Below are 24,238 nucleotides of genomic sequence, written 5' to 3' on the forward strand. Positions count from 1 at the left end.
TTTTCAGCTCTTTCAGAAGTTCTTTATTTCGTGCATCCAAAACCCATACATTACAAAGCAATCCGTCTATTATTACCCAATGTGCAACAATTGTAGATGGAAAGCAACTCTTTCCTCAGGAATTAAGAATACAAATCTCAGCTTGGTGGAAGTGAGAGTGATCCACTTCAAAGTGAAAGAAGGTGTGACGTCTTGGCTATATGTGGCTACTCAAATCTAATGTGTCCAAATTCTTGTTATATTCACCCATCCTTCAACAGAACACCTCTTTTTGAAAAATTCTTATTTCTTGTGAAACTTAGGCTTTGAGGAGCCTCAAAAGCTTCTCCTGGTTTAGAGCAGGTCAACTGACATCTTCTACAGATTTCAAAGTCTCCACCGATTGCTCTGTGGTTTGTTAACAAACTTGGCCACCAGTGTGTAAGGATTTTACATTGAAACCCTTGGTCCTAATACTGTTATGGGCACCACCTGTTAAAGCAGGCTGAAAGCTGCCCCCGTTCTATTAAAAGCACCTCAAAATAGAGCTGCCATTCCTGTTAATATGACCTCCACCTTGGAGACCATCTTCATGGAGTGAATGGAGAAATGCCAGGCTGTCTTCTTAATTCTCCATCTTGCTCCCAGCGTCCCTCGATGATGAAGGAGACCCTTCTGGTTTAGGTGTAGACAAGTGTTCCAGTTCGTAGCGGCCATCTTGGGCAGCCCAGTTAACGTTGGGGGAACCTTCATTGGCGGTCTCTTTTTGACTCTTCTTATGCTCAATGATTTGCTGCAACTGGTGCCTGGCATACTCAGGCTTGGCGGTGAGTGGGCAAATGGGCACAGCTACACCCAGGATATCTGAAACCATGTAGGGGCGAAGCCAACCCACTAGTGGAGTGCTGCCAGGGTTGTAGTGACTTTGCTTGTGATAGAAGAGGAGACCATCTACCTGTAGTAGTCACCAAGGAAGAAGAGAGAGGAGAGCAGGTTAAGTACTATTCAGGTGTGCCTTAGTTAATGAAGTACAGAGGACCCTCCACATTTACTGGGGTTAGGGGCACAAGACTCCTGTGAAAGTGGAAAAACCGCAAATAAACTCCACAAGAACCTCTCTAGGAATCTCTCGGTCCACCAGGGCAATTCGATGGCCAAGATCTGCCAGAGGTTGAACATGGAATTGTTCTGGAGGACCTACAAATCCCTAGAGAAGTGTTCTCTCTAGGAATGTCTAGGTCCCCCAATGACAATAGAATCACGCTGCAGGAACTAGAGGTTCCTAGAGAGAATATATTAATCAAAACTGTGCATAAACAGATCTGCAAAAGTCAAAGCCGCAAATGTATTTTCGGCTTCCCGCTCCTTGAAATTTAAATCAAACCACGGAAGCAACATGTTGAAAGTAAAAACATTGCTTTTTTTAAAAAATGAGCTACTTTCTAGAGATCCAGCATGGCGTAGTGGCTTAAGTGTTGGACTATGGCTCTGGAGACCAGAGTTCAAATCCCAGCTTGGCCGTGGAAACCCAGTGGGTGACTCTGGGCAAGCTACACTCTCTCAACCTCAAAGGATGGCAATAGCAAGCCACCTCTGAAGAAAGCTACCAAGAAAACCCCAGGATAGGTTCGCCTTAGGGTCACCCTAAGTTGGAAACAACTTGAAGGCACACAACAGCAACAACATCATAGCTACTTGCTGTGCAAAAACATAATATTTATGAATCACAAGTACATTTCCTATTACTTCAACATGCAACTTGAGGTGGGGGAACAATGTGGATTACTTAGGGCCAGTTTTAGTATTTTTTAAAATGACATTTTAAAAAGTGAAAATCAATGCACTACTAACTGACCGTCAACAAATAAAATAATGCATTATGTTTCCAAATATTTGTATGTGTGTAAAAATAAAATAAAAAATCAAGTAATGACAGCAAACTACATTTCAAAGTCACTCTAATGTATTAGCTTTCAGAGTAATGTTTCCAGGCCATGATGTTAATGATGTTAGGCAAGAGGATGCTATTGAATTGGTGCAACTTCAATTATTTACAAGTACTCCAATAAAAACACTATTTCCAAGTCAAGCTTCCTGCTGGGTTGAAGATAACTGTGAAACAAGATCAAAATATTCCTTACTGAAAAGTGTGATAGCAGTTGAAATGGTCTCAAATTGCATTATTTCTACAGTGTAGATGCACCCTGAGAATATTTATCACTGACCAAAGGCTACCAAAATATTGTTGGAGGGAAAAAACAAGTAAGAAGAGAGGAACATTGGAATGGAGCCCTCCAGAAATGGCATAATACAGTATCCAAGCATTATTTCTACAGTGCAGATGCACTCCGACACAACTGCTTCGTGTAACTTTTCCTTCTGTCTTCCCTAAAAATGAAAGAGAAAGGCAGGGCAAAGAGGAAAGTAGCCCTGTTTAAATACTTGAAGGGATGTCATATTGAGGAGGGAGCTAGTTTGTTTTCTGTTCTGTTTCCAGAGAACAGGATCCAGAGCAATGGATGCAAGCTCCAGGAAAAGAGATTTCACCTCAACATTAGGAGTAACTTCCTGACAGTAAGGGCTGTTTGACAGTAGAACAAACTCCCTCAGAGTGTAGCGGAGTCCCCTTCCTTGGAGGTTTTTAAACAGAGATTGGATGGCCATCTGTCAGGGATGCTTTGATTTGGATTTCCTGCATGGCAGAATGGGGTTGGACTGGATGGCAATTGAGGTCTCTTCCAACACTGTGATTCTAGCACTTTTAAGACTGACTGATTTATTTTAGCATGAGCTTTTGGGGTTATCAGTCTGTTTCTTGGGATGTCCTGCATCTTCTCTGTCTTGCATCCTACACTCTTTTAATTCAGAAAATACCCTTTAGACTTCTACTGTTTTGAATGAAAGAGAAAAATCTCTCCCTATCCCAATGCAGCCTATTAAGCACTACAGGATCATGTTTAAGTTGACCCAGCTAATAAACAACAGACTGATTAATAAAATTGAAGCAATTTGGCAACCCATTGTAAATGTACTGGGAAAGTATTTGGAGAATTTAAAAAGCCCTTCTTTAACTTAATTGGGGAAGAAAAGAAGGGGGGAAAGGCACCATTGGTACAAACCACGACTTTATAGATTACAAAAAAATACAAATCAAGATTTAAGCAACTGAAAGACAAACACAAACAGCAAGGTAGTGACGGTGGGGGAACAAGCTAGAGAAACTGAGGTTTCTAGGTAGGCAAAGGAGACACGAATCAGATTATACATGTACCCTGAAATTTTAAAAAAGGTAATGAAGATCAACACAATATTAATTAATATTGTAAGGATGTAAAGCTTAATGTATTGGTTGGAAAGCGATTTATACAACTATGTGATACTGCAACTTATTATGCGATCCTATTTAATAACCATAATAATAAAAAGGTAAAAGTTTCTCCTTTGACAAGGTTGTCAATTCGTGTCCGACTCTGAAATATTAAGTTTTTAAGTACTAGGAGAAATACAGGACAAAGTAAGGAAGAAGATATTTTATATAGTATGATTTTTCACAAAGGAAGTCTAAGAAGATGAAGATGACGGAAACTGAATTGGATATGATTTAAATGATTAGTGTAAGCAGAGTTATGGTTTGTAAGTAATATCTGTTTTATTTTATTTAGCAATAAAAAGATTTAAAAAACCCTCTCCCTGTCAACTTTCTCCACCTCAAGAACAATTTTGCAGACCCTTGGGACATCTCCCCTTCCTTCCCTTCCTAAGCAAAACCAGCCCCAAAGGCTAAAAGGGGGGATGCTCTGGCCCCATGTTTGGATGGTTCTGCACTTTTGCTGGCCAAACAATACCCTTTTCCAGACCAGTGTCTCCAAAAGGGATTCATAGGGAGGGAGGGAGAGGAAGGAGACCCCCCCCTTCCTTCGCAGGCAGAAAAAAAGAAACTCTTTTATGAATCCCACAAGGCCCAGCCTTCTCCCACGATCAATGGGAATTAAGGCCACTCCACGCTCCATCGAAGTCAGACCTTGCCTCAACGTCATCGCTTCCTCTGCAAAAGGCTGCAGCTGGTTCTCATAAGCCACCCCCAGGGTTAGTTGCTTCCCACTTAAGGCTCTCCCACCCCCCAAATCCAGGCAGTAAAAAAAGATGTCCCTATTGCTATAGTCTCCAAGGCAGGAGGAAAGAGGGGGGAGTTGGAGAGTTTTTACAAAGAGATGCACTCCCCCATCCTTCCCCGGCACTGCAAGAGACTTCCTAAGTCTCCAGCCCTTGCTTTTAGCTAAATTAGCTCTGGCTTTTAAAAAGGCCATTTGCACACAAGGAACTGATGACTGGGGGGAAAAAGTACCGGAAGCTGAGGAGGAGGAGGAGGCGGCGGCGGCAAGGGGGATGATGGTGATGGTGATGGGAAAGAGACTACGATGAGAAAGGCATGGGCTATGCAAGGTATCAGTTGCTTCAACACTGACTGCCAGCATCTCTGTTCTCTCAGCTGTTTTACCTCACGGGTGGCATCAGCTTTCCTCAAAAGCACTGAGCAGGCAGAAAAGCCTTGAATGAAAAGAAAAATAGCAGCAGCAGCTTGGGTCGATATCTTGAAGCCCAGGAAGAGCCAACCTTGAGGACTGGCAAATTTCCACCATGCCAGATAAAAAAGTCTCACAGCGCTGAATCTGGAGTTTTCGGCATTCAAAGGGCTGAATCTGGGGTTCCCTGCATACAAAGACTGTAAGGTGGAAGAAGGTCCAGAGGTGGGGGATTGTAACTCCTATCACTCCCAGCCAGGTGGCTGGTGGTGATGATGGGAGTTGCAGTCCCCCACTTCTAGAACATGACTGGATTGGGGAAGCAAGTTACGGGGTGTCACAAATTCTCTGACACACATTATTAGAATCATAGAATCATAGAATAATAGAGTTAAAAGAGACTGCAAGGGCCATCCAGTCCAACCCCCTGCCATGCAGGAAATCAAATCAAAGCATCCCCGACAGATGGCCATCCAGCCTCTGTTTAAAGACCTCCAAGGAGGGAGACTCCACTACACTCCGAGGAAGGAGTGTGTTCCACTGTCGAACAGCCCTTACTGTCAGGAAGTTCCTCCTAATGTTGAGGTGGAATCTCTTTTCCTGCAGTTTGCATCCATTGTTCCGGGTCCTAGTGTCTGAAGCAGCAGAAAACAAGCTTGCTCCCTCCTCAATATGACATCCCTTCAAATATTTAAACAGGGCTGTCATATCACCTCTTAACCTTCTCCTCTCCAGGCTAAGCATTCCCAGCTCCCTAAGTCGTTCCTTGTAGGGCATGGCTTCCAGACCCTTCACCATTTTAGTCGCTCTCCTTTGGACATGTTCCAGTTCCTCCACATCTTTTTAAATTGTGGTGCCCAGAACTGGACGCAATATTCCAGGTGGGGCCTGACCAGAGCAGAATATAGTGGCATTAGTTTTAAAAGAAGTAGCCATAATAGTCTCTTGTTGTGTGCCTTCAAATCCTTTCCCTCTTATGGCCACCCTATCTTGGGGTTTTCTTGGCAAGATTTATTCAGACATGTTTTGCCATTGCCTTCCCCTGAGGCTGAGAGGACGTAACTTGCCCAGTGTCACTGTTTCATGGCCAAGCTGGAAATCGAACCCTGGTCTCCAGAGTTTTAGTCCAAAGCTCAAACCACTACACCGCATTGGCTCCTTTGCAGCATAAAGAAAGAGGAAGTGGGGAGAAGAGAAGAAAAAATGCAACAGCACCTTTAAGACTAACTGGTTTTGATTTCAGTGTGAGCTTTTGTGGATATAAAACCACTTCTTTGAATGCAGTATATGCTGAAGAAAGGTGTTTTCATCCACGAATTCTCATGCCCATTATTCTAAAAGTGTTTAAAAACATGACAAAAGCCATACTGGACAAAGGCAAAGGCCTGATCTAGCCCAGTGTTCTCTCTGCTCAATAGTCAATCAGGTGCCCCCCAGGGAAACCGGTAACAACTGAGTCTCCCAGCAACTGGTATCCTTAAGATAGACTGCCTCCAACAGTGGAAGATGTTTTTAGCCAGCTAGATTGATGAACTTTGGGAAGTTCCTTTGCCTCCTTAAAAACCAGACTCAGCAACCCAGCCTGGCCCTTGCAGAATCCAAACTTTATTTAGCAATACAATATATAAAAACTGCCCGACGCCAGTCACACAAAGTCATCTGTTTCAACATCATCTTTGCCATCTGCTTTCTGAACTTTCGGAATAAATTGCCGCCAGGGAGACTCACCAGAACCGCAGTGGAGAACACCACTTTTTTCTTTTCATTTAAAAATTAAAATTTGGAACAAGAATTCCTAAGCACACCATCTGCAAACTGGAGAAATTCTCCCAGGATTGTAAATATCTAGCCTTGAGAAGACCAGAACTGCCTTTTGCCACAGCACTGAAAACCCATTTCATTTACAGAAGGAGCCAGTGGGGTGTAGCACTCAGTGTTGGACTGCTGGAAATCTTGGTTTTGGTCCCCATGGTACCATAAAATACATGGGGTGACTTTGGATCAATGACATACGCTGTCTCACCCTGACCTACCTCACAGGTCTGTTGTGAAAATGAAGCAGAGTACCAGAGGGCCACTCTGAGAAAATTAAGAGAAAAGGTGAGACAGAAATGTAATACATATATGAAATATCAATAAAAAAAGAAATAGGTTATCCTCATTTGTAACAAAAATTAATAAGCTGAATCCCACTCCAAAAGGAAAAGGACTCTCGCTCATCATCCCATTTTGTGTCTCCAGCATGTGAAGGGGAACAAAACCAAGACAGTGGGAGAGCTGGGAGATGTGAAAGAGAGGCAAATTCCTGGAGCCCAAATGACTCCCATCTTCTCTAGCTGCTCGTGTTTATTTAATGCACCCGTCTGCCTCCTTGCAAACTGAGTCATGCCACTGACGCCACCCTAATCAGGAAAGGAAGCTAAAGTTACTGTCTGCATGCAGGCTGGGAATTTTTGACTGGGAAGCACTCGCATCAACGGTTCACTCTCTGAGCGAACCAAGGTTTGGAATAGCCTCAGAAGGTCTCCATACTGCCCCTGAAGTGCAAAAGAGGAGAGCTTCACCAGTGTCATCTGCAGGATGGTTCTGGTGAAATCCTTGTTCCTTCATGATTGCTAAAGTAGCTCTATCCTCTTTTGCATCTGGCCTAACCTACAGAGCTGGAAGACTGAAGTGCCTCTATTCAGTCAAGATGCAAACGAAGGACTTCAGTGAACCATGATTACTCTAAATGCTCCAGTTCCTACATGGGTATTTTGAAACCCTGTATGGTATAGTGGTTTGGGTGTTAGATGATGACTCTAAAGACTAGGGTTTGATTCCTAGTCTTCATATCTGCCATGAAACCCATTGAATGACCCTGGGGGAGTCACACTCTCTCAGCCTCAGGGAAAGGCAATGGCAAACCTCCTTTGAACAATACTAAGAAAACCCCATTACAGGGTTGTCGTAAGTCAGAAATGACTTGAAGGCACACAACACACACCCCATCCCTAGTGCCTTCCTTCCTATGACAGATACCCCCACAGGCCTTAAACAGCAGCTTTGGCCAACCTAGCCCTTCTCCAGATGTGTCAGACTACAACTCCTATCATCCCTACCCCATATCCTTTCCATTCACCTCTCTCAACCTAGCACCTTTAAGGTATATCAGAATGTAACATTCATTATTTTAAGCCAGCAGGCAGGCATTCAACTGCAACTCCTATCATCTCATCAGCATTAACAGGCAATGAGTTAGCAAGGTCAGGATTATTGTGAATTGTGAACTATCAATTAATAAGAGTTATTTAATTACTGTACAGTATTAGTTAATTAAAATATAATTCATTCATTCTAATTTATAATGAATTATAGCACAATACAATTTGTTTTGAAAGACTGTTGTGCACATTTAAATAGGCCTGAAAGATGATTTCCTGCAAATAATGCTGGGAACGGCAGTTTGATGCAGGAGCTGAAAATGTCATTAGAGATCCCAGACTCCTGCCCTTGCATACCAGACACCCTGGGAAGACAACATGCAACTGATAAATGCATTTGAATTCTGCAGTACAGCCATTTTCTAATCACCTGTCACTCTGCTATCTTATTAAAGTGACAGACAGACCAGAGAAATAACCCAGGCTCAGTGACTGGGAGAGGCTTATGGTTTGGCACACTCCTCGCTCTGACTCTCCCCCACAAATTAATCCCCCACTTCTGTTTCTTATGGACTATGACCCAGCATCACATTCAAACCAACATAACTCTAGATAGTTCCTAAAGATTGAAACCTAGTTCTGCTTCCATCATCAACGTGAGTTTGGAGCAAGGTACCAGATCCTGTTTGATCTTGGAAGCTAAGAAGGATCAGCCCTGGTTGGAACATGGATAGGAGACCACAATAAATACTATATTTGAGAGGAAGGAAATGGCAAAACTACCTCTGAGTACAGTGGGCTCTTGGTATCCACTGGGGTTTGGTTCCAGGACCTTCTATGGATACCAAAATCCATGGATGCTCAAGTCCCATTCAACACAATGGCATAGTAAAATGTTGTGCCTTATGTAAAATGGCAAAATCAAGCTTCGCTTTTAGGAATTTATATAATTATTTTGAGTATGTTCAAGCCACGGATACTTTACTCCATGGATATGGAGGGCAGATTTATTCCTGGCCTAAGAAAACTCTATGAAATTCATGGGGTTCACCATAAGTTGTTGTTACGTGCCTTCAGCTGAGACAAAACTACCATAGGAGTTTGAACCTCAATCTCCAGAATCACAGTCCTACACTACAAAATGCTGGCTCTTGAGGAGGATATTACTACTTATAATATCAAGTGGTATTTCTGTCTATCTTCCTCCTCCTCATAGGAGCAATCCTGTTAGGTTGGTTAGTGTGAGAAATGGTGACTGCCCTAAGATCACCTAGTGAACTTTGGAGCTCAAGAACCTGAACTCAGACCTTCCATATCCTAGCCCAGTGCTCTAAACAGTATATCACATTGGTTTTCAAACACTTTGTGGGAAGGAGAGCCTACACAGCAAGCAAAAAGGTTGCAGGCTCAAACTCTGACATTGCCAGGTAGACATGAAAAAGAATTCAGTGAGAGACCAAGGAATCACTCCTCATATATGAAAAGCCAGGATCCCTGACTTTCTGTACTGTGCCAGTTTGCCCAAGCAAATAAAACTTGTGCCCCACTTCTCAAATATTTGACAGCGATTCCAAGTCACTGACCAAAAAATGGCTGAAAACAGAATTCCGTCCCCATCCCATCGGGACCTCTTACTCTCCAAGACTGGATGGCCTTTTGCACCAAGAGAACTTCTCTGTTTCCATGCAAGTCTCAGAGCTTTAGGCAAAAGAGAGGTTTGTTTTGAGAGATGTCTGCTTACCTCAAAAGGGAAATCTGTGCTCAAAACTTCACACAGGCTTTCTGGTGCACAGGAATAACTCTGCAACCCCACAAACTTAAACTAAAGGGAGGAAAAAGAGGAAAATTAGGTCAGATTAACCAGAAGATTAACACTTCCATTAGTTCGGCGGGGAGACCAGGATTTGAATCCCTGCTTGGTCATTGAAATCCTTATCATAGGTTTGCCTTAGGGTCACCATAAGAAGGAAATGATTTGAAGGGACATAAGAACTGGAAAGGGGCAGCTGTGAAAGGAAGAGGGAGATCTGGAGAAGTCAAGGCCTGTGAAAACAGTTGTGTGTGTGTGTGTGTGTGTGTGTGTGTGTGTGTGTGTGTGTGTGTGTGTGTAGAGGGGGAACGACAGGGGATGCATATGGCCCTAGGCCTGCACTTTACCCATTCCTGATTCACTGAATGCCAACAAGATTCTTCTATAGCTAGTTTTATTCCCTTTATGGAAAAAATATACCTGTCCCTGGGGAGCAAAGATAGCTCATCAGTTTCCGTTTACATCTCTATTTGTAACAGGAAGGTTAAAAGCAACAATGAAGTCAGCTAATACCACACACGCAGCCATCCGCCGTGGGGAGAGTGGTACCTGATGGAAACTTCCGGAAGGTTCGGTTTACATCCGAGAGGCAATATTGTTTCACTTTAGGATACTTCCACTTGCAGGGATCACAAGCATGAGCTCAATTAACCCCTCACATCACAACCTGCATGCCCTGACTAATAAATAGGCTGGACTGAAACTCCCAGCACCCCCAGACACCATGCTGACTGAATGTGCTGCCCAGGGATGATGGTAGTTATAACAGTTATTGTCCAACAAATGTGGAGTGTGCCAAGTTGGAAAATGCTGATTTACACCATTTATGTTGGGGAGATGGGTATGAAGAGGGGACTTACAGGATTAAGGCGACTTTTCTCCCCCAAACCTTCCTCCTCTTGCATTTTCGATTGGAGCCAGTAGAATCGGAAATCCGTCTGCCGAAGAGAGAATAGACAATAACAACAACAGAGGACAACTTCTGAGCAGCCCCTTTGCCCTGTCTCTGTACATCCAGTCTTCTTAAACTTGGAAAACATCACCACAATTCTGTCCACTTCATATGTTATTGCTTTGGCATGGCAGTAAAACCCCCAAAGTGGTAACCTCCAGATATTTTGGAGTTTGGTTTGGTTCCCAGTAGCCCCACCCAGCAGAGCTGCTGGTTAGGAATGATGGGAGCTACAGGCCAACAATACTCAATGGAATATTCTGTCTCTGGTTTCCTGGGGGCGGGAATGAGACTCTCCTATAGGGATATAATGCTTTTAGAAGGAAACAACAGGTTTAACAATTTTCTTCCCGCTGTGAGAAAGACTTTGAAAACTGCACAGCTTTCAAAACCTATTTCCAGTTCAAGATGTATTCTGCACAAAATTGTGTTCCGCACAGAAAACAGACTTTTCTGCACAGAGAGTATTTCTACACAGCCATTTGCCCCAGTGGCGTGGGACCGTTTTGCTGTAAGGATGGCCCTCCCAGGCAGGTTTAAAACAAACACATGGGAGCATCATCATCAAGGAAAGAAACAAAGAAACATGGACAAAGGACGTGCACAGTGGTTGCAGGAGTGGAGAGATGCCATTACCTGGCAGTCGTACACGGGGTGTCCCCGCCAGCACATCACGTCAAGGATGTAGTATGTCTGCTTGGCCTCATTGAAGATGCAGTCCAGGATCGTATAGTCTGAACACAACGATGAGGAAAGAGATAAACTCACATATTTGGCTTCAAGCAAACCTTCTAGGACAGAGATTGGGTACCAAGGCCTCTCCAGCTAATCTGGCCCTCTGGGATTTTGTAGTATCCCAGGTTTTTTTTTTGCATAGGTTTTGCTCTATTCTAGGAGGACAAAATACTTTGCCTAAGGCACCGTTACTGATTTGTTGTTGATGGCTCCCGTCGAGCCCTTTCTGACTTATGGCTACCCTATCATGGGGTCTTCTTGGTAAGATCTGTTCCGAGCGGGCTTGCCATCTCAGATATGGGGATAAATACACTGCCTGCCTCCCCCAACCCCAAATTTCATTCAGCTTTCATACTGATCCAGATTAACAACAGCAACAATAACCTTTTCCAGCTGCTGAATTGCGGCGGTTGCCCCCTGGCAGGAGAGATGGGAATCGATTGACACAGAAGCCGCTCTTGGTGTAAGCTGCAGTGGAACCCTGTAAGAGAAGGAGAACAAGGAAGTCATTTTTGTATTGCAGAGTTACAGCCTAGATGGTGCATTCTAGCTTGCAGGGGAAGTCAGTGCATGCGAGTGTGTTTGCATAGGAACACACCACAAAGGACCCCTCCCACAAAGAATTAATAACTGGATCAATGGTGGTAGAATTCAAAGACATAGCCGTTTTAGTCTGGAAAATCAATATGTAACGGGTTGGAGGACCCTGCACCTGTGTGTGTGTAGGGAGGCAGCAAATCTGCTCTAAATTGCATTGTGAACTTTAATGAAGCTGTCGAGGTGGCAGAACTATTGCGCAGGGGAATTAGGGGTCAGTACTTGTGATTGGCTACTTTTTATTTTTAAAGGAACAAATGAGACAAAATTAATGGAGTCATCCGTAATGGCTAATAACAGTCATTAAGAATATGAGGTGAATGATTTTAAAAACAACTCATTTATTTACTTACTCGAATTATATGTCCCCTTTCTACCACAGAAGCATAGAATAAACCACAAGGGCTATCTAGTCCAACCCCCCTGCCATGCAGGAAATCTCAATCAAAGCATTCCCAACGGATGGCTATCCAGCCTCTGTTTAAAGACCTCCAAGGAAGGAGACTCCACTCCACTCCAAGGGAGTGTGTGCAAAGAAATAATATAACTGGACTTAAACGTTAACATGAATAACTGTATAGGCGGAGTCCCCCTTATTCAAAATTCTTGAGAACAGAGGTGTTTTGGATTTTTTGGGGTGGTGGTGTTTTTTTTTTAATTATTATTTTGGAATACTTATTTTTGCATATATAGTCTCCCCTCCTAATTCATTGATCTGGGATCCGTGCCCTTGAAAATGCACAGAGGGGCGGCTTCTGCTATTTTCAATGGGACGCACGCACAGGCACACGCCCCATTCAAGCCTATGGGGCTTGAATCTGCGCAAGCCTTCATTTTCGCATGGGGGGCCCCTCTGGAACGGATCCCCACAAAAACGGAGGGCCAATTGTACATACATAATGAGATGACTTGGAGATGGGACCTAAGTCTGAACACAAAACTGATTTGTTTCATTTACACATTATACACATAGCCTGAAGGTAATTTTCTGCACTACATTTTAAATAATTTTTTGTATGAATCAAAGTTTGTATATGTTGAACCATCAGAAAGCAAAGGTGCCGCTATCTCAGCCACAAATGAAAAAAACTTTTGGATTTTGGAGCATTTCGGATTTTCAGATAAGGGATACTAAATTTGTAGCACTGTAGAGAATAGGACACTGAAAAATGTTCACACCTACAATTTTTAATATCTGCTGTGTATTGCAGATTTCAGAATTCCAGATAAGAGAGACTCATCCTGTATTTCCATAAATATATATATAGACACAGAGAGTGGAGGAGACAGATTAAACAAGCAGAACTTAAAAAATATATATCAAGAGCAAAATGTTGTGGCTTCTGTTGTCTTCAACTGCCAAAGATGAAACTGAGCTGTAAACTAAGCAACAGTTGAGAACACAATGTTATGAACACTATTACTGGATGAGAGTATTATCCACTAAGTTGTACTCATGTGCTGTTAAAGAATTTTTAGTCTATAAATCCAAAAATTTTCCCTTTTGTCCAACAGCTCTGTTTCATCCTTGGCAACTGAAGGCAGAAGCCAAAACATTTTGCTTTTGATACATATTTTTAAAGTTCTGCTTATTAATCGCTTCAATAAATATCTTATCTTCAGTGATGAACGGCATCCTTCTTGGATACAGGACAAATGTGTGGGAAGTGCTGTTGGTTTGCCTTTTAATCATAACCAACATTACATTTTTTAAAATTTAAAAGCACACCAATAATAAACCCCAGCTCCCATGCAAGGGATTCAGTGTTAACCTTCCCAGAAACTCATGTCGAGTGGCCAGGTTTGCATATTAATAAACCAAGTATTAAAAAGCCCCTCATCTGCCAAAACAAATGTGAGGAAAAATGAAGCACAGAATAGAAATGTGCAAAACAGGCTGTTCATCCTAGAAGGCTGAACCGCTAACAGTGAAGAGGCTGCCTCTTTCTAGAGAAAAAGGGTAATTCTCAGAAAGCTGCAGGAAGCTGGCTGACAAACTAATCAGATAAAGCCTCTTCTTGGGCTGGCCATCCGGCTGGCTAGTGTCAAGGCACAAGCCACAACCGCTTACCTTCGATGCCACAATAAGTGCCCTCTTTCCCACAGGGCACACCACCAACAGCCAGTCCTGTACCAAATCTTGGGGGACGTCAATCAGCCATTCAGAAAGCATGAGCTGTTGTCAGGGATATGGAAAGAGGAAAGAGGAGATGTTACGTGACACACAGCAAACTGTGAAGGTCTAGACCAGCGGCAAATGAAGTAAGGCCCGTGGGTTGCATGTGGCCCCCCAGGTCTCAATATGGCCCACTCAATTCAAACTGAGACAAGGCTCCTTGCACCCTCTAGGGGCCATAGGCGGCAAGTTCATACATCATTTTAGGTACAGGGTAGGTTCAAAAGATGACATTTGGGGACTATATGACTCCCCAAGACCAGTATATTATAGTTTAACAACTTTAATGCCAGTATCAGAGCCTTAGGATAGACATTTTAATCTTTAGAATGGGGAAAAGCGTGTACAAAAGTTAAGACACCATCAAATCACTGTGTCATGAGGAAGGGGATATAGCGTTGGCCCTAGGTGCTCAGGTCCCAAACGCCGGTCTAAAATGAGAGATACAAGTCAACACCTTACTTTGTGAAACTCTTTTGCAAAGTTGACAGAAAAGTCCTTATGTCAGCAGTGAGCAAAATGACTTTCCTCTTTGCTAACTTATATTGTGTATATTCTGTAATGCGCTCTACATGGGGCTACCTTTGTACCAGGTTCGGAAGCTTCAGTTAGTTCAGAACGCCGCAGCCAGATTGGTCACGGGTACCCGTAGATCGGACCATATAACACCTATATTAAAATCTCTCCACTGGCTGCCTATTAGCTTCCGGGCGCAATACAAAGTGTTGGTCGTTACCTTTAAAGCCCTACATGGCTTGGGGCCGAGCTACTTGAGGGAGCGCCTCTCCCTACATAATCCCCCCCGCACCTTCAAAACATCTGGGACATATTTACTTGAATACCCCAGGATAAAATGAGTAAAAACTTATCAGAGAGCCTACACGGCGACAGCTCCTGCTCATTGGAATTCTCTCCCTGAAAAGATCCGGCTATGTTCCATGCTGGAAGCCTTCAAGAAGGCTTTGAAAACGCATCTTTTTCAGATAGCATACCCCCTGATTCTCTTTAGAGATAGATTACGCTAATTAAGACCTGGATAGCCAACCACAACCGATTGTTTTTAAATTGATTTGTATTTGCTATGAGATTTTTATTGAACTGTGTAATATTGCTGATGTAACTGATATTATATTGTATTGCTTGATTATTGTACTGTTTTGTATTGTATTGCATGGTGCTGTGAACCGCTTTGATCAGACGGAAAAGCGGTATACAAATAAAATTATTATTATCATTATTATTATATTGCTGAAAGCATTGCTTGGTAAAGTTATTTTGGATTGTAACACCCCAAATCCTCCAATAGCATGGTCAATGCTCACACTGGCTGGGATATCTGCACCCTGCAGTCCCCAAAAGTAACTTTTCCAACCTCTGGCTGAAAGGCTTGGGTTAGACAGAAGTAGATTGTCATGTGGATTCTCATGAGATCACTTGTACTTAAATCAAGTCCTTAGACTCATAATTCTTATAACAATAGATTTTATATCTTTTGCTGATTCTGGAGTTCTAGTAAAAATACATTAGCAAACAAGAGTGATCTGAGAAGGCCACTCTTGCTATAGCTCCATGGTAAAGCATACCCTTTGCATCTAGGACTCAGGTTCAATCTCTGGGAGATCCAGGTTTGGCTGAAAAAGAAGATCTCTGTCTTTAACCCACAAGAGCGGGGGAAAACTGTCATGCTGAAGCATAATGGGAGCTGTAATCCAATGCAAGAGTGTACCTATGGTGAGGGGGCAAAATGAGCCCCCCAAAAAAGAATGTCCCCAAATGAATTTTTCCTTCTTTCTCTAAATTTCTAGCATTGCAGAGAATGAGACATTGAAAATTGTTCACACCTAGAAGTCTTCTGTGTGCATATTCCTTTGGTCATTTTGCCAACCCCTTTTCTTTAAATGCCTAAATTCTATTTCTAAATGCTCAGCTGATGTTTTAAGTTACTGCGATGCTAGAAATTTGAGTACTGAAAGAAAATTCCATTGTGAGGACAGAACTTTTATTGGGGGAGCAGTATCTTTGTTTTGTCCCTCTCCTGGCTGCAACAACCTCAGTCCAACATCCTTTGAAGGCCCACAAATGGAACGCAAAGTCCCAACGCTTGACTCAGTATGAGGCAGGTCCATATGGTTCCAATTTCCTGATAATGCTTTGTCAAAAGACCTGACAGACTGGGCCAACTCTGGAGCAGCTATGATAAAATAAAATGGATGAGAAATTGAGAAACCCAGCTGTGGGCAATCACTGCAGAAGTTAGGACACCACTCGTGCTTTGCAAAAGACCTTGGCATTTGGTTATGATCCAAGAAAAAAGGCCTCCTTGGATGATAAGTCCCTGTGAACTGATAAGAACAACCTTGTTCAGTGATTTTTTACAGCTGCCGGGCCGCAATAACAATGAGTCTGCACCCATGACACCTGTTTCTGAGATAATACTGAAACGCGTCTTTACAAGACAAGTGGAAAGTGGCAAAAAGGAAACACGGATGGGTATTTCTCCCAGAAATCTAGGCAAATGAATAAAATAGGTTTTGTTGCTGAGCTTTGATCTTGGGTGTGATCAATTTAAGAAGTCCAGGAGGGAGATTCATCACAGTTCCACTTGCTCCATATATTTCTGCCCTCTGATAGTTTTGGATGTCTTTCAAACATAAAAGACTTTGTTACTTAGAGAAAACGCTGTGGATCTCCTTGAAATTATTGATGGAGCTAGGCTGGAGGAAACGGAGGATAAAACATATAAGAGACCGACTTTCTTTTCTGGGGGAATGCATTGCTTGTTTTCTAAAATCATAATAATAATGAGGATAATTTTGCTGGTGATAATAATGGCATTCTGCGGAAGGCATTAGTCGGCCAAGAGACCTTGGAGGGCTGCAATGGACTAACATACTCCCCCTGAAAACAAAATGGGAGTGTAGAAAAATAAGCATGAAATGAGAGGAAACTGGAACTGAATGATAAAGTTGGGAAGCACAATACAAGCAGAAAAGAATAAGGATGTGACTGAATAAAGCAAAGGAACTAACAGAAAACAAGCTAAAGAATTACAAGTCCTATATTGTAAGTGAAAATGTAACTTGTTTGGATTACAACACCCAGGCTCTCTCAGATGGCTGGGGGATTCTGGGAATTCGATTTCACATCAGATTCTGGGAATTGTAATCTAACTATGTTTTGGAGCTCTAATTCAGCTTTCTCCATGCGAGTGCAATTTTAATCACAGATTATTTTCCAACTCAAAAGCTTACGCATGTGAATAAAGTATACCATCAGATGTACAGTACCTTTTCCCCATTGATAAACAGTGTAAAATACAGCCCAGTTGAACGAATTAACAAACACCCACAAACACAACTTTCTGGGTTTTTTAAAATATGTTTCCAAATTAGTATCATAGTCATGACCCATCAAACTGCAAGAGAGAAAAATCAAACAACACCTATTGTCTATCTTGTATGTACAGCGCTGTGTAAATTTAGTGCTATACAAATAAAGCTTAATAATAATAATGATGATGATGATGATGTCTAGCACCATGTATAAAACTCCCTCTGTTAGATGAATGGTTTTCTTTCAGGTGTCAATTAAAAATAGATCTGTCTGTATAGGTTTTGGGGGAATAAGCAACCATTGATAGGTGTGTGTATGTTTTACTGCAGCTTCTCTAAATTGCTTTTATTAGATTTCAGTAGTTATCTATTTTTAAAAACATTTTTCAAGTTGTGATTTTTAGGTATTTCTAATTCATGATGTTAACAGAGCCACATTTCATGCAGACCGTTCCCTAAGCTCTTACGAGAAAAGATAAGGCATAAATAAATATATAAACAAATAATAGGCTATTCAAAACACACACATAAACCATGTTGATAACATTTGTTTTAGATTCGCAATTAATCACTAAAATACATAATTTCTTTTTCCAGTTGCCAAGACAGAGAAATCAGAGGGGTTGTGGTGTATTAATATCCTGCCACAGGTTGCTCAAGAACTGCAGACGTTCAATCATATTATTTACACAAATAATTACATTTATTAATATTATTTGCATAAAATAGAACATATACACATGCAGGCAAGTGAGCACTAATACTAATAAAGTGAAAGCAATAAAGATTGGCTATGTTTCAAGAGCAGGCCTTTGCAGCAGTTTCTCCAAGCCCCACTCACCTGGTTGGCATACCGCTTTGGTAACCTCTTCTGAATCTCTACTTCCATGTCTTCCATCTCTGCCTCCAGAGTGTCCTTCTCTTCCTCCTCATCCGTTCCTGTCCAGTCATCCTCTGCCAATCTCCTAGCATGGTTTATATAGTCCAATCGCTTACTTGACATGTGGTGGGGGAGAGATAAAAACAAAAACATTTGTTATGTCCCTCCCCATCTTTAGCCGGCATGAAAAACCCCAAAGGAAAGGAGGCTGGATGAATGGTCAATTTGAATGAAATGGTCAATCAATGAACAGAAACGGAAAAGTGAGTGGGAGAGGTTTAACATGTTAAGCTAAATAAATTATTATTATTATAAACATTTGAACCCTGATCTCTAGTGTCCTAGTCCATGTTTATAATAATAATAATTTATTTAGCTTAACATGTTAAACCTCTCCCACTCACTTTTCCGTTTCTGTTCATTGATTGACCATTTCATTCAAATTGACCACTCAGCCGTAGCAACCTTGAGCAAGTCCCACTCTCTCAGCCTCAGAGGAAGGTAATGGCACATCTCCTCTGAATAAATCTCACCATAAAATTCCTATGATAGAGTCTTCATAAGTCAGGGTTGACTTTAAGGTGTGTAACAAGCCTGGTTTCAGACCTCCCTCCAAAACTGGGTGAAGCTACTTTTCTGGATGACAACTTTCAGAGATTTTGGGAATTGTTCAAAACAAACAAATGTAGCTTTTGCGTGAACTTTTCCAAATGTTCGGCGACAATAGCTTTTGCCTTTGGATGGCTTGTCAGAGTGATCTGATACTACTGAGTTTACTTTTGTTCTTTCCGTATTACAACTGTGTTTCATTTATTTTTACATAAGCTTTTGTTTTATATTGGTAGACGAATTTGCAAATCTGTTTCAATAAAAAGGAAAGAAGAAGTGGTCTAATGGAAACGTCAAGACCTAACGGATTTATTTCAGCATAAGCTTTTGTGGACCACTGCACGCTTCTTCAGAGTCTAAAAGAGACTATTTTAGCTGTCTCTGAAAAATAGCCGCAGGGTATTTTCTTTCTTAAATGGGTAAAATAAGCAAAATATTACAACAATTAAGAAAGGCCATAACCATTGACCCTCAAAGGGTTATTGTTAGGGAAAAGGAGAGGACTTAAGGACATGAGAAGCAACTTGTTTTAGAACATACTGTCATTAGAACATACTCTCCCACACTTTTTGGAAAACCTCAGTGCTAAATAAATATCTTTGTTCAAGAAAGAAGGAGTGTTGTTCCCTGAGCTATGATCTCTAAAGCCCCAAAGAAATTAATGTTCTGTATTTAATATCCAATGACGCCTGCCAAAACGTGGGTGGATTTAGATATACAAATGAGAGCTGGAAAAAAATGTCATCTTCTAAGAATCTGAGAATGGGTTTATTGCTTTCTTGAAACGATTGTGCAAAACGGGCGTAAAACAATTCCAAGACTCTTATTCAAGCCATTGCAGTATAGCAGGTAAGAGATTGAGATCCAAATGAGACCTTCTTTCAAGTTTGGTTCTCTCATCTGTATTATGGCAATGGCAGCACTTGCCTACCTTACAAGGTTGTTGTGAGAATTACAAGATTATATATGCTTAGAGCAAATGCCAGAGCATCAATAGGACCCACAATCATTAGATGACTTTGTGCAAGCTTTTGAGTTATGCAGTGTACTGTAATCGGAACAAGTTCCAAATGGCTGAGGACTGTGACACTTGAAAGGCGCACAGACTTTCCCCTCATCATCCCTATCTATACCTTAAGCCAGTGATCCCCAAACTTTGGTCATCCAGATGTTTTGGACTTTAGCTCCCAAAATTCCTGGCTGGGGCTTCTGGGAACTGAGGTCCCAAACACTTGGAGGACCCAAGTCTGGAAACACCGCTTTAAGTTGTTTCCTAGACGTTAAACCAAGTACCTTACTGGAAATGCATTCAGTAGTAACAAAGCAGAGACCAGTCTCCATTCAGAAAATGTTATGACTAAAACACTGAACATATAACTTTCTTTCAGTCCCGTTTTGGATGTCTTATTATATAATAGGCATTTTAAGTTGTTTAATGTTTCACTTGTCATCAGAAAAGGTTTTATCCTTGCCTATGAAAACCCTATGAAATTCATGGGACTGCCATAAGACAACAGGAGACTTGAAGGGACATACACACACAATGGGATTGAATGTGGTTTTCTGGAATCCCCCCAAAGACTATGCTCTCTTTCCCACTACACCATCCTTTCGTGGTTTCCCACCTTCTGCTATTTTTCTCCTCACCACTTCTCCCAAGGCTCAGTTGTTGTTGTTGTTGTTGTGTGCATTCAAGACGTTTCTGATTTATCGCAACCCTATCATGGGATTTTGTTGGAAAGATTTATTCAAAAGGCCATTGCCTTTGTCCTCCTCTGGGGATGAGAGAGTGTGACTTGCCCAAAGTGGGCCAAGAGGGGATACAAAACCAGGTCTCCCAGTTTCCTAGTCCAAAACTACATCACACTGTTTCAAGGTTTAGTTGTTGCTGCTGTGTGCCTCTAAGTCATTTTTTACTAATGGCAACCTTGAGGAGGACCAGCATGGCATAGTGGTTTGAGTCTTCGACTACAACTTTGTGGAGACCAGGGCTTGAATCCCTGCTCAGCCATGTAAACCCATTGAGTGACCTTGGGCAAGTGGCATTTCAGTTCAAAAGACAGAGAAACCAGAGAGGTTGTGGTGCTTAATATCCTGCCACAGGTTGCTCAAGAACTTGGGCAAGTGGTCCTCTCTCAGCCACAGAAGGTAGCAATGGCAAACCTCCTCTGAAGAAGCTTGCCAAGAAAATGCCATTATAACTTCCCCTTAGGGTGGTCATAAGTCAGAAACGTCTTGATGGCACACGACAACAACAAAAGGCCAACCTACCATAGGAGTTTCTTGGCTAGTTTCTCCAGAGGAGGTTTGCTTTTGCCATACTCTGAGGCTGAGAGTGTGTGACTTGCCCAAGGTCAAGTCCAATGGGTTTTTAGCTCGAACTGGGACTCGAACCCTGATCTCCAGAGATCTCCAACACTCAAACAACTACACCAAGTGGCTCTCTCAAGGTTTAGGTTCTGGAGGCAAAACCTTTCAGCTAAAATATGTTGGTTCCCAAAGGGAAGGTATTTTTACCATACATCAAAGGAGTCATGGTGAGGAAACACAACCTCCAAATGGTTTACAAACTGACCAAGAAAATCCAGCAAATGCTACTGTCAGCAAAGGACAAGAGAGACCCTCTCACAGCCGCAGGAGTTTATCAAAGGCCATGCAGCTGTGGACAAGTCTCCATAGGGACCACCAAACGCAGTGTTCAAATATGAATCAAGGAACATGAGAGACACTGCAGACTGGGCCAGCCAGGAAAATCAGCAAAACATAGTTTTTTGTGGGTTTTTGGGGCTCTGTGGCCATGTTCTAGAAGAGTTTATTCCTGACGTTTCGCCAGCATCTATGGCTGGCATCTTCAGAGAATGTAGCAGAACATGTTATAAAGCATCCTGGGTCTAAAACGCTGTTTGAAAACACTGGACCATGCCAACCGCTACCATGTCAGGATGCACAGGGAAGCCACTGAAATCCACAAACACTTGGACAACTTCAACAGGAAAGAAGAAACCTTTGAAGTGAACAGAATTTGGCCACCAGTCCTGAAAAAAACAGCACAACTAGGACTCAGTAAAGGCAAATGGAAAGCCACCCAGAGTCAGGAGGATTCCTAGAAGACAATGATCACCGATTAAAGCAGACACAAATCCTCTTTGGATATCATCCCACCCTGAGGCCTTGCCATTCAACAAGAGAACAATACACAGATTGACATGGAAATCTCTCCTCACAACATAGAATCACACAGTGTGTGTGTGTGTGTGTATATATATGTATGTATGTACCCAACTCTCTTCCATGCCAGCATCCTCTGAAGATGCCAGCCACAGATGCTGGTGAAGCGTCAGGAATAAACTCTTCTAGATCACGGCCACAGAGCCTGATAAACCCAGTTACTTTGGTCCTTTGGCATTACCACCCACCACTGGACTATGCCTCCCTCCGCCTTCTCTGAAACGCAGCCCTTGGGGTTGAAGCAGGCCTGCCTCCCTGGCCTTACGTCTTCTGGAGCTCAAGGTGCCTCCTCCTCCTCTCCGCTTGCTCCAAGGAGCTGTACTTGGACTTGTACTGGGCCAGGCGGGGGTGAGGGGCGGCTGGGCTGTTGAGGTCTTGGGAGATGGCGAAGCTGGAGGCCAGGGCTTGGCTCAGCTCCTCCATTTCGGATCCTGCGAGGAGGCAAGGAAGAAAGAGGAACAAAGCGGTAGCATTCGGAGGTAGAGCCGGAGAGAGGTCTTGCAGCACCCTTGAGGCTCACTGGGAGAAAGACGTTGGCAGCAGGAGCTTTCCTAGGCTATAAGGATGATGGTGATGGTGATGATGATGGTATAGAGAGATCTTGTAGCCCCTTTGAGACTGACTGAAGGAAAGAAGTTGGCAGCGTGAGAGTTCATAGACTATAATAACAATGATGATGATGATGATGATGATAATGTAGAGAGATCTTGCAGCACCTTTGAGACTCTGTGAGGAAAGAAGTTGGCAGCAGCAGTAGCAGCTTTCCTAGACTTAAGCCAACTTCCTCACACAGATGCCATAATAATAATAATAATGATAACGATAATAATAACACGTAGAGAGACCTTGTGGCATTTAGGCCCCTCAATCCCTGCCCTAAATGGTGGCTGCTCCCAGACACAGAGTTTCACAGGAGCTGGGATGTCTGGCAGTTCGTTTAGGCCCCAGCACAAGGAGGGGAGGAAACAAACTCTGCACATGCTCAGAGGCACCGCTGCCTTGTCGTCCCAGGACGCAAGGGATGTGGCGCCGGAGTCTGTGAGGGGATACAGAGAGAGGAATAATGACTGACGAACCGTTGCTCATATAATAAAAGCTTTCCCCACTTTTCCGACTCACCCGCAACCGCCCCTCTCCGGACTCGAACCCGCGGACGAACAACGGAAACGTTCTCGCTGCTTTCGTCACACCAGCGCCACTCAGACTCTCTCTCTCGTCGCTCGAAATGACGTCACAAGGAAGACGAATGAACAGTTGAACACAACCCCGACTCTTTCCTCCGCTCTTGAAGAAGCGCATGCGCATATTATAGCCTCTCTCTTTCTCCGCTTCCCTGGAAGACGCCCATTCTCCTCCCTGCCTTGAGTGGGCGCATGCGCATATTATCACCCTTCCTATGAGGAGGCGCATGCGCATGTCATCGCCCCCTTGTAGTGGCGCATGCGCAGGTCATCGCTCATCAGCTCTTTCTCCCCTTCCCTTGAGCAAGAGAATGTTATCACCTCTTTCTCCAGCGCCTTTGAGAACGCGCATGCGCATTTCATCCTCCGTCTCTCTCGCCCCCATTTCAAGAAGCGCATGCGCATTTCACCACCCATCTTCCCCGTCCTTCTAGGAGGCGCATTCGCATGCCATCCCCCGTCTCTCCCCCGCCTTTCGGGAGGAGCATGCGCATTCCATCCCCGTCTCTTCCCCCGCCTTTCAGGAAGCGCATGCGCATTTCATCGCCTCACTCTTTCTGTCTTTAGTGCATAGTTGCCTTTGCTCTTCAGTCCTTTTTCCAGTTCTTTGATGGCTGCCCATCAAAAGGCTTTTAATTAAATACTAATCAAATGAAAGAATGAATGGAATGACTCCCTAAGTCTCTCCTCATAAGGCATGGTTTCCAAACCCACCGCCACTTTGGTCACATTCCTCTGGACACGCTCCAGTTTGTCCACCTCCATTTTGAATTGTGGTGCCCATTAATCCAGAGCAGAATAGAGTGGCGCTATGACTTCCCTTGAGCTAGACACTGTTCTTCTATTGATGCAGCCTAGGATCGCATTGGCCTTGTTAGCTGCCGCATCACACTGTTGGCTCATGTTCAACTTGTGGTCTACTTGGACTCCTAGATCCCTTTCGCATGCACTCTTGTCAAGCTAGGTGTCCCTCATCCTAATAATAATTATTAAATATTATTTATTAGCAATCATTAATATTAATTTTGTCCTCCACCTTTTCCTTTGCCAGGAAAGCCAAGAGCAGAGGAGCTTTGCCCATCCTCCTCTTCCT

At 43.0% G+C, this 24,238-nt stretch overlaps 1 protein-coding gene across 2 annotated transcripts; it reads right to left on the bottom strand.

Annotated features, from left to right (window-relative positions):
- SNUPN (snurportin 1) lies at nucleotides 1-23,336 on the bottom strand. 2 transcript variants are annotated; one of them, XM_089538459.1, is made up of 9 exons: nucleotides 23,084-23,164; nucleotides 22,230-22,395; nucleotides 18,089-18,242; nucleotides 13,811-13,915; nucleotides 11,527-11,623; nucleotides 11,044-11,141; nucleotides 10,316-10,393; nucleotides 9,387-9,467; nucleotides 1-934 (listed from the first exon to the last, which is right to left on the bottom strand). In XM_089538459.1, the coding sequence occupies exons 2-9, from the start codon at nucleotides 22,385-22,387 to the stop codon at nucleotides 605-607; spliced, it is 1,101 nt and encodes a 366-aa protein (XP_089394585.1). In that variant the 5' UTR covers nucleotides 22,388-22,395; nucleotides 23,084-23,164; the 3' UTR covers nucleotides 1-604. The 2 variants fall into 2 exon arrangements, with proteins under 2 accessions (XP_089394585.1, XP_089394584.1); XM_089538458.1 differs by lacking the exon at nucleotides 22,230-22,395 and having other exon boundaries at nucleotides 18,089-18,238; nucleotides 23,084-23,336.
- Nucleotides 23,337-24,238: the final 902 nt, after the last annotated feature.

The sequence above is a fragment of the Sceloporus occidentalis genome, unplaced genomic scaffold (assembly GCF_023333645.1).
Source record: "Sceloporus occidentalis isolate IW3139 unplaced genomic scaffold, rSceOcc1.0.p SCAF_9, whole genome shotgun sequence".
NCBI classification, from domain to species: Eukaryota; Metazoa; Chordata; class Lepidosauria; order Squamata; family Phrynosomatidae; genus Sceloporus; species Sceloporus occidentalis.